Source organism: Pezoporus flaviventris, unplaced genomic scaffold (assembly GCF_033815535.1).
Source record: "Pezoporus flaviventris isolate CSIRO_AGI_PZ_B2104156 unplaced genomic scaffold, CSIRO_AGI_Pfla_v1 ptg000002l, whole genome shotgun sequence".
NCBI classification, from domain to species: Eukaryota; Metazoa; Chordata; class Aves; order Psittaciformes; family Psittacidae; genus Pezoporus; species Pezoporus flaviventris.
Window position 1 is genome coordinate 75,838,787 of NW_026892550.1, and position 15,309 is coordinate 75,854,095.

Consider the following 15,309-nt stretch of genomic DNA (forward strand, 5'->3'; position numbering starts at 1 on the left):
ATGACTTTTCAGAAGAATTAGCAAGCCTTCATAATGAAGGCCAGTGTACATGCCTAAAAGATGGAAGGAGTCAAGTATGGGCTCTTTTGATTTTTATTTTTTTTTTCATGCTATTAAAATCTTAAAACATACTAGCTCTTTACAACAGTAATGGCCTTGTTACTGAGGCAAATTCAAAATTTTTGTTGATACTGCTATTACTTTTAGAGCACATAAATAATAAGATCAGACAAGATCCAGATATGTCCAGACCTGCATTTTGAAATAGTTTATTTGCCTTAGTTTGGCAGTTGTATCTCTTGTATTCTTAAACCCACTGTTAACCCTGGAATCACTAATTCTATGGTATTAAAGTATTTTGTGATGCCTAGAAACAAACAAATGCAAATCTTAGAAGCTATAAATGTACTGTTGCAGTAGAGGATCTGGATATATACATAGTTATTTTAGTTAACATTTTATGATAAATAAGGAAAATTGCACTGCAATTACACTGTATCACACTGCAATTTAATGTAAGAAAATCGAATATTCTTCAAAGAACATAGCCTAAAAGAGAAAAGGGGGAAAGGAGGCCTCTACTTCTTGTTGTAATTTTACATTTTGTCAGATGCAATAATTTCATTATTTTTAATCCCCTGTGCCTGAATTTTTCCCTGCTCCAAACCCCTCCCCCTTCTCATTTTTTGAATGTTTTAAGGTTTACGAAGAAGCTGGCTCCGACTTTCATCAGGTTGCCTATTTCAAGACAAGAATTGGATTAAGAAATGCTCTCCGAGAAGAAATTAGTGGCTCATCAGATAGAGAAGCTGTGCTTATTACTTTGAACAGACCCATTGTTTTTGCTCAGCCTGTGGCCTTTGATAGAGGTATTGAAGACACAATTGCTATAAATTTGTCTTCATATTGAGGAAGCTATATATTTTTTTTTTTTTTCAAAAAAGCTTGATTATTCGAGATTTAGTATATTTCATGTTAAATCAAAATGTTGGGGAGCTGAGAAATTTAGGAGATTTACTGCATGTTAAGAGGTTAATAGTTCCAAATGTAAAAAAATTCCTTTTGCTGAAATGATTAGTTTTCAGATCACTTGGAAGAAGTTGCTTTTGTAAATCTTGACAAATTAATAATACTGGGAATGGCGCTGATTTCTGTATTTTAATGTGTTAACCCTGATGCTAAATTATTTGCTTTGTCCATCTTGGCGTTTGCAACATGAGACTCTTCACCACATGCTGAATGTGTGTGTGTGTCCATTGTTGTACATCCACTGTCTTAAAATAATGGAGAAATGTAAAAACAAACAAACAAAAAAAGCTTTCTTTAGTGAAACTCTAGTTTCTTTTTTCATGTGTGTTGATTTCAATTAAGTATTTCAATTTGTGGTTTCTTCACAAAGCTGTGCTGTTTTGGCTGAACTACAAGGCTGCGTATGACAACTGGAATGAACAGAGAATGGCTTTACATAAAGATATTCATATGGCCACAAAAGAAGTAGTAGATTTGCTGCCTGGAATCCAACAAACGTCTGCGCAGGCTTTTGGTACCCTCTTTCTTCAGCTGACTGTTAATGACCTAGGAATTTGCCTGCCCATCACAAACACACCTCAGGTAATCAAAATGTCTAAAGCAATGTGAATATTAGTAGTCTGTTGAAATAGCCATTTGTATGTGGTACATGGCTTTTACGTTCCTAAATGTGCCTTTTCATCACACCAACGCAGAGTATACTGATAATTGCAGTAGTGACATTGCTTGTAGCAGAAATGGTTTTCTTATTTATAGAAGGACTATATTACTCATGTATCAGTTGGCGTGCATGTTTTCGGGAAATGTAATGGATAAGGTGGATATGTGATCTGTACCTCCTAAGTATAAAATGGAAAATATTACGCTGCCAGCAGTTTAAAAAATATTAAACTGACAGCAGTTAAAAAAAAAGACACAAAGCAGCTGAGCATTATAAGGATAGGTAATGTTAAATGACTTTGTGAGAAAACTGTGGATTGAGAGACTGTTCATATGTTGAATTGAGAGTAGTCTTAATGGGGAATAATTCCAGAATAGGAATGAATCATTTTAATGATGTAGAAGGAAATAATTGTAATACATAGAAATGTAAAGGAGTAATGAGGCCAATAACCTAGAAGTCATAATAACATAACATTTTGATTGTGAATCTTCTATCTGGCAACTATGGATAAAACGGATGGCATTTTATGTATTACAAATTACAGTAAATTATGAAAAATACATTCTGGCTTAAGCTGTATGTAGGATATTTGCAGTTCTTGGACCAAAAGAAGTCTAGCTTTATAAAAGGGAATATGTAGGCTTTTTTTGCAATTAAACAAAATTACAGACCTTCATGTACAAAGGACTGTAAAATAATCAGTCAGTCCTGTGTATTTAAGGCTCTGCGTAATTGTAGATAGACATACAAGAAGGGAATATGAGAAGAGTATCAGTTTTCTAACAGGGAAAGATGAAAAGCATGTAGCACATGTACAGTATCACTTGGACATTGCAATGACCAGTAAATTCTCTCTGTGATCTTATTTTCCAGTCTAACCACACTGCAGATCTTGACACTGGTTCTGCTTTAGTCCTGACTATCGAAAGCACACTAATCACTGCCTGCTCCTCAGAATCTTTAGTTAGCAAAGGTCATTTTAAAAACTTCTGTATCCGGTTTGCTGATGGCTTTGAGACAAGTTGGGATGACTGGAAACCAGAAATAAGAGGAGATCTAGTTATGAATGCATGTAAGTGGGTGTGATTTCATACTGGACAATAGTATTTCAGGTGTAAATCCACTTTCATCCTTTTCTGTGACTTTTAAAGGCACTGAACCTTCTCCCAAAAAGATAAAGACAAGATTTTGGCCTTTTGAAAGCAAAATAATATGGATCTAAAAGGTTGTATTCCTTTCTGGTTTCCTTTAATTAATAACTTTGTTGCTCATTGTAGGCATTCAGGTAGTGTCTGACAGATGTTGGAAGAGTTGGATGCGTTGCTTTGATATTATTTCATAAGATCCCAGTGAATTTTTGATAGTTTAATATAGATGATTTTCATTTATATATACATATATATCTTCAATTATGGTGAAGATTCTAGAATGGAATGGAATATCAAGTTGATATAGAATTGGATGTTATCAAGTAGATTCACTTTAAATAAGAAAATACATTTAATGGGAAATTAAATTAAACCTTCTATCCAACTACACTCATGCTTTAATTGCCAATGGCAAGAGACAGGTGGAATTTCATAGGGCTGGTCTAAAGTAACTTTCACTGCCTACTTAATTAGTGTATGTGCTTCATATGCTTCATATAGGTGTTGTGCCAGATGGTACGTATGAAGTGTGTTCCAGGACAACAGGACAGGCTGCAGCAGGTAATATGTTGTTTCTTGAGACTGTACAAAAGTCAGGAATTTTATATGCAGATAATAATCTTTTAGGTTTCTTGCTGTTAAAAATCCTGTTCTGGAATAGTATATGTGGCTGCAATTGTAAGAGCTGAAGTTTGAAATGGTCCTGGTCATCAGATTGGCTGCAAGGCTTGTATTTTAATTAAGTTAGCCTGCGTACATCACTTCTTAAAGAAATACTGATGTTGTAGCTGTGAAGTACTTCCAGCAACCATTTCAGCTGTGCCGTTTGTTTTTGTTGGAGTGGGCAAAAAAGACAGTTCTTTGTAACTGATAAACATTGCCTTAGCTAACCAATACATAAGTCACTGTGGGGGATTTAAAAAAAAAAAAACCAACAGAACCCCCCCCAAGAAACTAAACATGGTTAAACTTTTTTTTTTTTTTTTAATGCAGAAAGTAGTAGCGCTGGAACCTGGACACTGAATGTGTTATGGAAGATGTGTGGTATTGATGTCCACATGGATCCAAACATTGGGAAAAGACTGAATGCCTTAGGCAACACCCTCACAACGTTGACAGGAGAAGAAGATATAGATGATATTGCTGACCTCAACTCTGTGAACATAGCTGACCTTTCAGATGAGGATGAAGTTGACGCTATGTCTCCCACTATACATGCAGTAAGTGAATCAACCAAAATAAGTGCTAGTAATTGGAAGTCTTCAGTCAAATACAAAGATTTGTCTTGAGTTCAGCATGATACTTCTTATAGCTCATGTAACTCCTGTTGCAAATCAAAGTAGTTTGTGTGTTAAGTTTTCTAACTCCATATTTCAAAGGCCAGAAATGACAGATCATATTTCTGCCAATGTTACATGGAAATAACCTGGATTGAAAATATGGAGACACAATACCTAACTTCAGGTACCTGAATTGGAACATCTGTGGCTCTAGATAGGTTTATTTGACAGATTAAATTACTAACATAAGCAAATTAGAAAAAAAATTTTTTTTGATACTTCTACCTGATATGCTGCTGACCTTGCTTTTTGGTTTCACATAAAAACATTTTAACAGGTATTCTTTAATGGCTATCTTAAATGTTTCTTGCTTGCCAACAGTGCAAACTTTGTCCCAGAACACTCATGTTCCTGTTTGTTGTTTAGAAATCAGATCGAGGTTCATTATGTGGAGATGCACGCAAGCTAACATTTGGGCAGCGGATTGTAAATCACCTGCTGGGTTTGAGCCCCCCAAACCATCGATACTCTGTTCCTGTAGAATATCTGTTGGGGTCAGCGAAGTGTGATTCTCCTCAGTCTAGCAGATCACATATGAAAGCAGGCAGATCCTGCTCATGGGGACATGTATGTAGTAGTTACAGTGTGTCTAACTGAATGATGGGGTTTGGATCACTGGAAAAAAATCCAATCGGATGCCTTATGAAATGAAACTGATTCTTTTGCATGCACTAATCCAAATTTTAAGGTGTGAAATTCACTTTGCTTGTTAGATCATATTAATGTCTGATTTTTTTTATGAAAGCTTTAATTAAATGTTTATTTTAAACAGGAGATTGTTGATCACCGACGACAGGGAGCTTCTAGTATCCAGACTGGAGAACAGCGAGGAAGAAAATTTGTGAAACGCTTGGTTGATATTAGAGAACTCAATGAGCAAGCTAAAGTTATTGATGATTTAAAGTAAGTTGGGGTTTGCTTCCCCTCTGTCTGCAAGGGGAATACAGAGCTCAGTAACTATATGCTAAATAATGAATAGGAGGCTCCTTTTACTTCTTGTACTTGGAATAAAATTGCTGTCACCATTCTGAGGGAAGTTGTGTCTGAAATTTGGATTTTAGATGAAATGTTTCTTCTAATACAAATTCAAGAATCAAAATTATGTTTTGTGCCTGCCTTTTCTCAGTGTATGAATCCTTCAGGAAACCGCAATTCTTTCAAAATAGCAGGTGCTTTTGCAAAGTTTTTTAAACTGTTTAGTGGTGTGTTGATAATCTTTAGTAGTTACATTTGGCACTGGTTATGAGTAACTAACAAAAAAAAAAGACAATGGGATAATTCCCAGGCAAAAGCAAAACATCATTGCAACACATATTTTTGAAATGGTAAAAATAATGGCACTGATTTGTAAGATAACTCAACTCAACTATGATTTATCTCCAGAAAATTAGGTGCAAGTGAAGGAACTATAAATCAAGAAATTCAGCGCTATCAGCAACTGGAGTCGGTGGCTGTCAATGATATCCGCCGAGATGTTCGTAAAAAGCTACGGAGATCCAGTATGAGGGTGAGCAGCATTATGTACTTGCATTGCATAATTCTTTTCTGCATGTTGATTAAAGCAAAGAAAATGTTAGTAGTGGAAAAGGAGGTTAAGATTATCAAGTAGTTCAGCAATCCCTTTAGGAGAGGGCAAGGAAAAGTTCTTCTCCCTTGTAATAATAGAGATAGGAAAATTGGAATTTCACAGGTATTATGGTGTAAATGGGTTTATTTGCACAGTCAGAAGAAATAGTAAAAAAAAAGTCGTTTTGAAAATGTCATTTACACTTTCAGCAGATTTTAAAATTATTCCTTATTGGACTGAGGAATGCAGATACAGAGGCAAGCATGTTAACTGCTCGGGCAAATGACAGATACCTATTACTGTTCCACCTAGCATCTGTGCTTGCTATAACCATGTTCTATATGTAAACAAACGGCACATTTGCTGAGTTAAGCGGTGTTAAAATAAGATTAAGCTACCAGGCATAGACACTAGAAGAAACTGGACAAAACCCAAGCAGGATTGCTGATAATCCACAAACGTGTGGCTGTTTTCGCAGACCCTGATAACAAACCTGGCAAAAGATGATTTTCAGTGTGTCCTAGAACATGAGCTCCAAGTATGATGCTTCAGTAATAAGAAAAGATCTTTCAATTAGTAATCTGTTTGCAACTCTTTCTGAGGTGCTCTCATGTTATCTCATGTTCTTCTGTTACTGTAGTGGTAGCTAGGAAGGATGTCTGTTGTAGCGGTCAGATTATTAGCTTTGGGTATACCTTTCTCCTGGCAACAGGACGTTACCAACTTCAGCAAATATGAAAACTGAACACGCATCCAGAAACAAGATGAAGATGCTGGCACATGTGAAAAGAGATGCAGTTTTAAAAAAATCTTTTTACTTTACCGGCAATAGTAAAATAGTATTTTAGCTTGCCAAAAATTTTTCCTCTCTGTTCTCAGTTGTTGCATTTAAATATTATTTTTGTTTTAGGCTGCCTCCTTGAAAGACAAATGGGGTCTCAGCTACAAACCCAGCTATAGCCGATCTAAGAGTATTTCAGCATCAGCTAGACCACCTCTGAAGAGAATGGACAGAACAAGGTAAGCTTCTGCGAATTTGAGATCTGTGATAGCAATGACAGCCTATGTAACAGAGGAAGCATTAGACATTGGCTTTAAAAGTCCTTTCACTGTAAGCAGTGGCTATTTGTGGTGGAACTAGATAGGAGGAGGTAACTTTGGAAGACATACATGTTCTAAAAAGCAGCTTTTTTAACAGACTCAGTAGTTTGTCAAATGAGAACTTTCCACTCTGCATCACTTCAGGGTTTTCTACAGAATTCTTTCAAGTAATATCCTGGGCTGCATCAAAATGAGCATGACCAGCAGGTCGAAGGAGGTGATCCTGCCCATTTACTCTGCTCTTGTGAGACTTCACCTGGAGTATTGTGTGCAGTTCTGGTGTCCTCAACATAAAAAGGACATGGAACTGTTGGAACAAGTCCAGAGGAGGGCCACGAGGATGATCAGGGGACTGGAGCACCTCCCTTATGAAGACAGGCTGAGAAAGTTGGGGCTGTTCAGCCTGGAGAAGAGAAGGCTGCATGGAGACCTCATAGCAGCCTTCCAGTACCTGAAGGGGGCCTGTAAGGATGCTGGGGAGGGACTCTTCATTAGGGACTGTAGTGACAGGACAAGGGGTAACGGGTTAAAACTTAAACAGGAGAAGTTTAGATTGGATATAAGGAGGAAATTCTTTCCTGTTAGGTTGGTGAGGCACTGGAATAGGTTGCCCAGGGAGGCTGTGAATGCTCCATCCCTGGCAGTGTTCAAGACCAGGTTGGACAAGGCCTTGGGTGAAATGGTTTAGTGTGAGGTGTCCCTGCCCATGCAGGGGGGGTTGGACCTAGATGATCTTAAGGTCCTTTCCAACCCTAACTGTTCTATGATTCTATGATAATAGTGAAGTACCGTAAAAAAGGAAAACTGGCATAGTGTGATCAGTTCAATTCCTACGCTTGAACTGCAGTCACATGCCTTAAAGGGCTGTTGTAACGAGAAGAAGAAAGGGAGATGCTTTTTTTTTTTTTTTTGCGAATAATAATTTTCTTTTAATCTGTTCATATGCATAATATGTATTGCTTTTGTTTTATCATGGCTGCTGAGCAAACTGCTGTAGTTATATAGTGATGCCTCCTAGTAAAGTGTTTGCTATGGTTTTGGAACACGTGTGTTTGAGTCTATTGCTCCTGCAGATCTATCTGAAGCATTTAAATTTGGAATTAAAAAAGTGCTGCGTTATTATGTATTAAATATGAAATAATTGAAAATTATAAAGGTTGAGAGGGGTGTTAGAATGCCTTGGTCTTTTTTTTTTTTTCCTGAGAGAAGAAAATCTCAATAGAAATGTACTTTGAATACCTCTGTAGAAGTGAATGGAAATGTTTAAATAATCCAGATGTGAAAACATCAGACAGCAGATATTCCAGAATAAAACCAGCTTTATAACCACTCTAATGTGCCCTTGAAAAGGAATCTCTCTTCTGAATTAATTAGCATTCTTGATAATTAAAGCAGAGCAAGTGTTGAAGGCATGAAGATTCTTATTCAAGATCTGTCAGATGAAAGCAACTTTCATTTTACCTTTTCACAAAGTTTTCTGAAGAGAGCCAGAAATTGTACGGAAAAGATGATGGGGCTTTTCTGTTCCTCTGTAAGAAACACTAAGTTCTGAAAAACTTAGTGAGTACTTTGGTTGTGAATATAAAGTGATATGTATACACTATGAGGCCAAATAATTCATTTGCATCACAGAATGCATAATCTGACAACCTGCTTAATGTCCTATGTGGTAGATCACGTATATCTTATTTTTCTGTAATTTTTGCATGTAGGCTCAGAGTTGAAAAACTTGCATAAAGAAATAAGCAGAAATTGGCTAGAGATAGACTACTGGCCAAACAATGTGTACCCTCCTTTTCTTTATTTCTCCTCCTCCTTTTTTCCTTTTCATATACCTTAAGGTCTTCAGTCATGATTTTATAATTTTTTCCACAACAAAAAACTGTATCTTTTTTATTGTCTTATATTTGTGTAGTTACATGTTTCCATGAATGCAAAATCCTGTAGTAAAACTTAACAAGCTGTTCTGTTTTCCTCTTGCTTATAGCTCTCGACTAGGAGACAGTGAAGACCTCCCTGATATTCGTGTAGATGCTGCATCTCCTGGCCCAAGAGTAACTTTCAACATACAGGATTCTGTAAGAATTACTTTATATGCCATATAATTATATTTCCTGTGCCACTTGGTCACAAGTTCATGAGATAGGGATACCTAGGCAGATCTGAATCGCTTGTATGTTTTTGTGTGTCTATTTCTGTTAATGTCGGCCTCAAATAATGGATGGGTTTTGGAAGACAGATTTGGTTTGATAGAAGACAGATGTGTTTTGGTTTCTTAACGCAAAAATCAAACGAATCATTGGAGAAAATACTTGTGTTTTTTTGTTTGTTTGTTTTGGTTTTTTTTTGGTTTGGTTTGGTTTTTAATAGGCTGACACAGTAGTAATGCAGTTTTGGAATTTTTAACAGAAGTGTGCAAAAAATTGCTTAGTATTTCTGGTGTTTGAATATATTTAGAGTTTTGGAAATAGGTATTAATTTGCTGTAACCCTACAAGTTTATTTTCTGTATGTTTGAAATGGATTGTTGAACCATTGACTTGGTCGCTATGTTTTTTCATTTTGAAAATGTTCCTATTATGTTGGTTTTGCATGGCTGAGATTATTGTTATTGTTTTAATTTATATTTTTTTTTTCTTTCTACTTCTAATTAAGTTGAATAAAACAGCTTTGGGGATTGCACAACAATCCAGCTGTCCAGGGGAAGGGTATTTTCAGGTATTTTTGAGAAAACAACCAAGTATTCTTTGCCAGAGAACTAATTTATCTCATAGGGAGTTGCTTTTCAATGCTTCATCTCTTTTGCATGCAGCTAAACAGAATGTATATGAAATATGAAAATAATTTAAATTTAAATATGTAAAATAAGCAGAACGTGATTGTGATGAGCTTTCCATGGTGTTTCTACATCCTTATGGAGATCTAAAACTTGATAGTTTTTGTAAAATGAATTATTGCAATTTTTGTTTGTATATTTACGAAGACTGATTAACCCTGATGTAAAGTGATGTAAGTTTGACCTTGAAATGTGGTTTACAAGAGGATTTTAGTATGTGTGCCTTTGTCTGTTTACATGGTGTTCCAAGGTTGCAGGCATCAAAACCAGTACAAAATAAGTGCTAGGTAGGAGGACATCCTCTTACACTTCAGCTCTTGTTGGAATTCCTATACTTAATGGAGAGTAAGCTATTTTCAAATAATAGTGAGTACAGAATGTGTCAGAACTTAATACCCAGAGAACAAATGGTAGAGATTTTAAAATGCTTTAAAAACATGTTTAGCGAAAATAGTGAAGATTTAGTTTTCCTTAAAAAAACCCAGAACAACAAAAAAAAAAATCAGATCAAAACAAACCAAAAAACCCACAAACCAAAAAACCCCCAAACAAACCAATTAAACAAAACAAAAACCCCAACAAATGAACACACAAAAGAAGCCTTTATAGATAATAACATACTTTTTTCCCCTTCCAACTCACCTCACACTCCCAGAAAATAAATTCCTATTTCTGAGAGAGAGATGGAAATGAAACATAGAAATGTGCTTTGCACATTTAAATATTTTCACATTTAAAAGCTATCCTACCTTTTGTTGTTGTTACATATAAGCCTGGTTAGCTTAATTTTTGTTAGCATAGCAAAATGCAGTCAAATAATTAGAGGTATCTACTGTGAATATTAAAAAAAAAAAAAATCTTACTGACATTATGTTGTCAGTTCTTCAGCAGAGCTCTAATTTGAATTTGCAGACAACTGTGTAGCTCTATAGTAACACTGCATAGGTAGTGCTGGTGTTAAACTAGCACTTCTTAAAATGCCTATGAAAAATATCTAGAAGTTAATGTTCAAAACTTGCTTTTGTGGTGCTTGTGGTGTGCTTTACGTGAGAAATCGGAGGCCCTTTTTGGAAAATTGGCCTGAAGTTCATTTTGCATTAAAGCATGTGTGCCTGGGAGTGCAGCCTAGAACATGTGTGCCGTACATTCTGCATTAGCATCCTGCATCCACACCTCACTAATACTCCTGGCTGCTTCACCCCTCTACGAGGTTACTGATTATTTTTGTTGTCTTCTGTTCTTTTCTTTCCAAATATTTTTAAAATTGGAATCTTTCCATTCTTCTGACTGTGGGAATTGGTCAGATCATGATATGTATTTAGCTAACAGACTGAGCTCAATCACTAGGCAATGGCAAATGTCTCCTCATCAAGCTTTCACTTCTTTCTTTCTCGCAATCTGTCTTGCAATTTCTATACCTGCATTTTCTGTACTATGAGGAACTTGTGAGTAAGAGTTTCTCATAGCACTCTTGCATTTTTATTTCCAGAGCTATCTAATGCATTCTTGATGGAGACGATATCTGTGGAAATTTAATATCTTTTTGTCTTTTTACAATCAGTTTCCAGAGGAGACAGAAATGGACCTTTTGTCTGTAACTATTGATGGTCCCTCCCATTACTCATCTACTAGTGAAGGCTCATGCTCAGTATTTGGTTCACCCAAAACTCCAGTTGTCTTCTCATCCGGCATTCCCTTCCAGCCTGAAGAACGCCGGGATGACAGCTTATCATCAAGCAGTGAGGACTCTGAGAAGGAGGATGACCATGAGAGAGAGAGGACGTATTTTTATAGGAAACCACCGTAAGTGACGGTCCTAAGGAAGAGCACAGAAATTAAGCAAATTCACTTGAAATATTGACTTGAAAGCTACAAAATCTGCTAGTGAGAAAAGACTGAATTTTGCCTGAAGTGTCTATGTGGGAAGCAGGAAAAGTTGTGCTACGCAGAGGTGACTATGAGGAGCAATTCTGATCTGAAAAGGATGCAACAGTGAGAAATTTCAGGGCTTGGAACAGAATAAAAGAACTTGGAAAGTAGGGTTTTTGAGGCATGGGGCAGGTTTTAGAGGGACCAAATGGCAGCACAACTTTCAGTGATTATAGCTCCTTAAAGTACATATAATAACGTAAATATTTACAAATATGGAAATTATTATATATCTTTTTGATCCTTTTTGGGACTCAGAATTTAAAAAAGGCTTAGTTCTTTGTAGTACCCTCTACTAAGAAAGGATACTTAGAAATGTGTGAATGGAAGATGGATCACAGTGTTGCTGTGCATCAGATAAGGCCCTTTTCAGCAAAGTTCTTAAAAGGGTGGATGTAGTCTAAGAATGCCTCCTAACATCTCTTCAGGTAAATCTCATGCTAATGTCTAATCCACAACTGTGCCTGTGCAGGAGTACATCTCGCAAGAAAGCAACAGGATTCGCTGCTGTCCACCAACTGTTCACTGAGCGCTGGCCAACAACACCTACCAACAGAAGTATGACTAGTACAACCACAGAGAGAAATATTGACTTTGAACTTGATATCAGGGTTGAAATTGATTGTGGAAAATGTGTACTGCACCCTACAATGCTTCAGCAAGAACATGATGACATAAGTTTACGAAGGTAATGTAGTTGATATTACAAATTTGTTTTAGACATCTCTAGCTTTTTTCAATACTAGAAAATATACTAATACTACTCTTATTAATACTAATGAATATTAAGCTTGCTTTAATAACATACAGTCTATTTATTTTAGGAGCTATGATCGGAGTTCCAGAAGTTTGGATCAAGAGTCTCCTACAAAAAAGAAGAAATTTCAAACTAGTTATGCATCTACTACTCACTTACTTGCTGGCAAGAAAGTGCCATCATCTCTACAGACAAAATCTAGTGATGTGGAAACAACAGTGTTTTATATTCCTGGGGTGGATGTAAAGGTAAAAGGAGTATACACCTTAGCAGGGAAGCACTTGCTCATTCTCTATGCTCAAATATGACTTCAAAGTAAATACACTGTTACAGTACGTACAGGTTCAGGTATACAGAGCACATTGGCAAGATCTTTTTCAGTTATGTAGATGCTGCTGATATAGGAATAATGTAATACTACACTGAAAACTGATAGATGCTTTGATGCTTTTACTCTCGTTTCCTTCAGGGTAACACCCACCCCACCCCCCCCCCCCAATCTTTATATGTACCATCAAAAATAGAACCATGTCAAATGATGCTCTGTAATAAATAGTGTATGTGATACTAGATAATGAAATCAGTTCCATTAATATTTGGGTATCTAAAATAAGACATTGGTTTGGTTATTTTCTCCTCTGACAGGTAATTTATATTGTATGCCTGAAGGAAGATCTGTTCATTGTTGATAATTCAGGGGAAGGACAGCTTAGCAGCTGGCCCACTAACACGTGAATCTCTTTTACTGTGTCTTCTGTGTTGCTTTTTATAGCAGTCGGAGTACTGGTATAAAAACTGTTATTTTAGGACACTGTTCTCTCAAACACTGTCAGACTGTACAATCCTTTTTCTTTTTTTTCTCTTTTATTTTTTTTCCTATAGTTGTTTCTGTATCCTAGTATGAAAGGGTCTCAACAGAAATGTTCTTGTATTTTGTGATTTGAAATCCTATGGAGTAAGAACAGGGGAAAATAAGTCAGTGCTGCATAGACACTTCAAGGAATTCAGTTGAGGCAGTGCCATAAATCAAATGCTTGCCTCTCGAAACAACAGTCTGGATTATTTAGCCTTTCAATGTGGAAGGGCTGTGTGTGTCCACTTTGCAGTATTTCAGGCTATATTCAGGGATAAGTTATGCATCGCGTCCTGCCACTGCCTTTAGTCAAATTGAGGAATAACTAAGCATTCTCTACAGTTTTAACTTATTTTCATTGATAGTGTATTATGCACATACAGAATGTGTGAACTCTTGGATTTTATTTTATTTTTTTTTTTAATGCAACTCTCTGGATGCCAGTGTTTAGTAGAGGCGTAGTTTCACTGTGCAGTAAGACAGAAAGCAAGCTATGCAGACAGGAACAAATAGTTGGCAGCACAGGATGTCTGTGATGTAACAGAGTGAAGAAACAAGCTTTAGTCATCGTTCCTAAATAGTAAATTCCTCTGTTTCTCTGTGATTCCTTGATATTTTGCTTATAGTTTATGAATTTATTTTATTTTTTTGTACAAAGGTGTCACATCCTTTATGTGCACCATCTTTATCTGTGGAACATGAACTGGAATATAATGTATCTTATTGTGGTATTTTTGTAAACAATGGAAAACCATTTTTTTTTTTTTTTTTCTTAAGGGAAGGAGTGACAGCAAACTGCTGTACAGAATTTGAGCTACTTGTATGAAGTAAATTGATCTTTCTTTGTTTTCCAGTTGCACTATAACTCCAAGACTTTAAAAACTGAATCGCCAAATACTTCTCGAGGATCCTCTTTGCCAAGAACCCTTTCCAAAGAGTCCAAGCTGTATGGTATGAAAGATACTGCCACATCTCCTCCCTTATCTAGCACTATTCACAGCAAGACTAACACCTTACTTCCTCCCCAACCCCCACCCATCCCATCAGGTACTTGCAGACAATAACCTTCTAAAACTACCATAGATATATGTATCTTCCTTCGTGTAACCTAATGGCTTTAGATCTGTCTGCACATTACTTGAAGCACTGTATTTATCAAGTCTTAACTTTGGCTGCAGAAACCTGATCCCAGAAGCATGAATGCAGTTCATAAAGCTGCATTTTTAGAAATCGCTTGCCAAACCAGTCACAGTAATGTTTCTGTCATAGTCACCATGTCCCAGTGATGGACTGTCACAGCCTTTTCCATGTTTTCATCAAACAAAGTAATGCTTAATGCTGGAAAGCAAAGTTTAAGTATCTGTATGAAAAGTGAGTGCTGACTGCTTTTTTTCCCCTTGGATTATGACGGATAAATTCAGATCAGTTTTTCCTCCCATATATTCAAAGAATAGTTTCAGCTTTTAACTGCCTTCTACTGCACAAGTAATGCATAAATTATTGCTTTCTGGAACTGGGTTATTTCTTGAGATACTGAGGCAGCTGTTTAGGTGTATTTGTATTAAACAAAACACCAGACTAATGTCCTCAGCTGTTGCAGGCCCTTAAATAACAATGCTTCACAGTAACATGAGTTCCAGTACTGAAAGTTTTGGTTTATCTCAAATGATTCCTGTTTTCAAGCAGGAGTCCGTTGTTGCATCATGTCAGATCTAGAGGTATGTAGATTGCACCTCTGAAACATCCACTCCTCTCTCCTTTGGCATTTGAGTATCACTTTAAAAACAAAACAAAAAATTTGTCAAAATTTGATGAGCCAGCAAAATTAATAACTGAAAAACATTGTAGGGGTTGTTTTGGGGTTTGTGTTGTTGTTTTTTGGGGTTTTGTTGTTTGGTTTTTTTGTTCATTTGTTGTTTTTAATAAAAATGGTGGAGATGCTGGGAGAGAAGAGTGAAATGGGGACACTTTTCTAAATTATCTGTGCTGTTGAACCATAAGCTGTTACTCCCTTAAATGTTCATTCTCTTTATGATTACTGAATGTTGCATAATCTTGGTTTATACTACTTCAATTTTGTTCTTTA

The 15,309-nt window shown here is 36.4% G+C and overlaps 1 protein-coding gene across 18 annotated transcripts in view; it reads left to right on the plus strand.

Moving 5' to 3' along the window:
* Positions 1 to 15,309, plus strand: part of BLTP1 (bridge-like lipid transfer protein family member 1) — a 117,511-nt gene that overhangs the window by 86,734 nt on the left and 15,468 nt on the right. For 13 of the 18 annotated variants that reach the window (XM_061463071.1, XM_061463098.1, XM_061463125.1 and 10 more), the window contains 15 exons: positions 701 to 869; positions 1,400 to 1,611; positions 2,567 to 2,765; positions 3,343 to 3,402; positions 3,835 to 4,061; positions 4,548 to 4,748; positions 4,954 to 5,084; positions 5,565 to 5,688; positions 6,659 to 6,768; positions 8,837 to 8,927; positions 9,504 to 9,566; positions 11,246 to 11,487; positions 12,086 to 12,301; positions 12,438 to 12,618; positions 14,078 to 14,270. In XM_061463071.1, coding sequence (XP_061319055.1) covers positions 701 to 869; positions 1,400 to 1,611; positions 2,567 to 2,765; positions 3,343 to 3,402; positions 3,835 to 4,061; positions 4,548 to 4,748; positions 4,954 to 5,084; positions 5,565 to 5,688; positions 6,659 to 6,768; positions 8,837 to 8,927; positions 9,504 to 9,566; positions 11,246 to 11,487; positions 12,086 to 12,301; positions 12,438 to 12,618; positions 14,078 to 14,270 — 2,419 coding nt within the window. The remainder of the gene's footprint in view (positions 1 to 700; positions 870 to 1,399; positions 1,612 to 2,566; positions 2,766 to 3,342; positions 3,403 to 3,834; positions 4,062 to 4,547; positions 4,749 to 4,953; positions 5,085 to 5,564; positions 5,689 to 6,658; positions 6,769 to 8,836; positions 8,928 to 9,503; positions 9,567 to 11,245; positions 11,488 to 12,085; positions 12,302 to 12,437; positions 12,619 to 14,077; positions 14,271 to 15,309) is intronic. The other 5 variants (XM_061463155.1, XM_061463166.1, XM_061463144.1 and 2 more) reach the window with 4 other exon arrangements.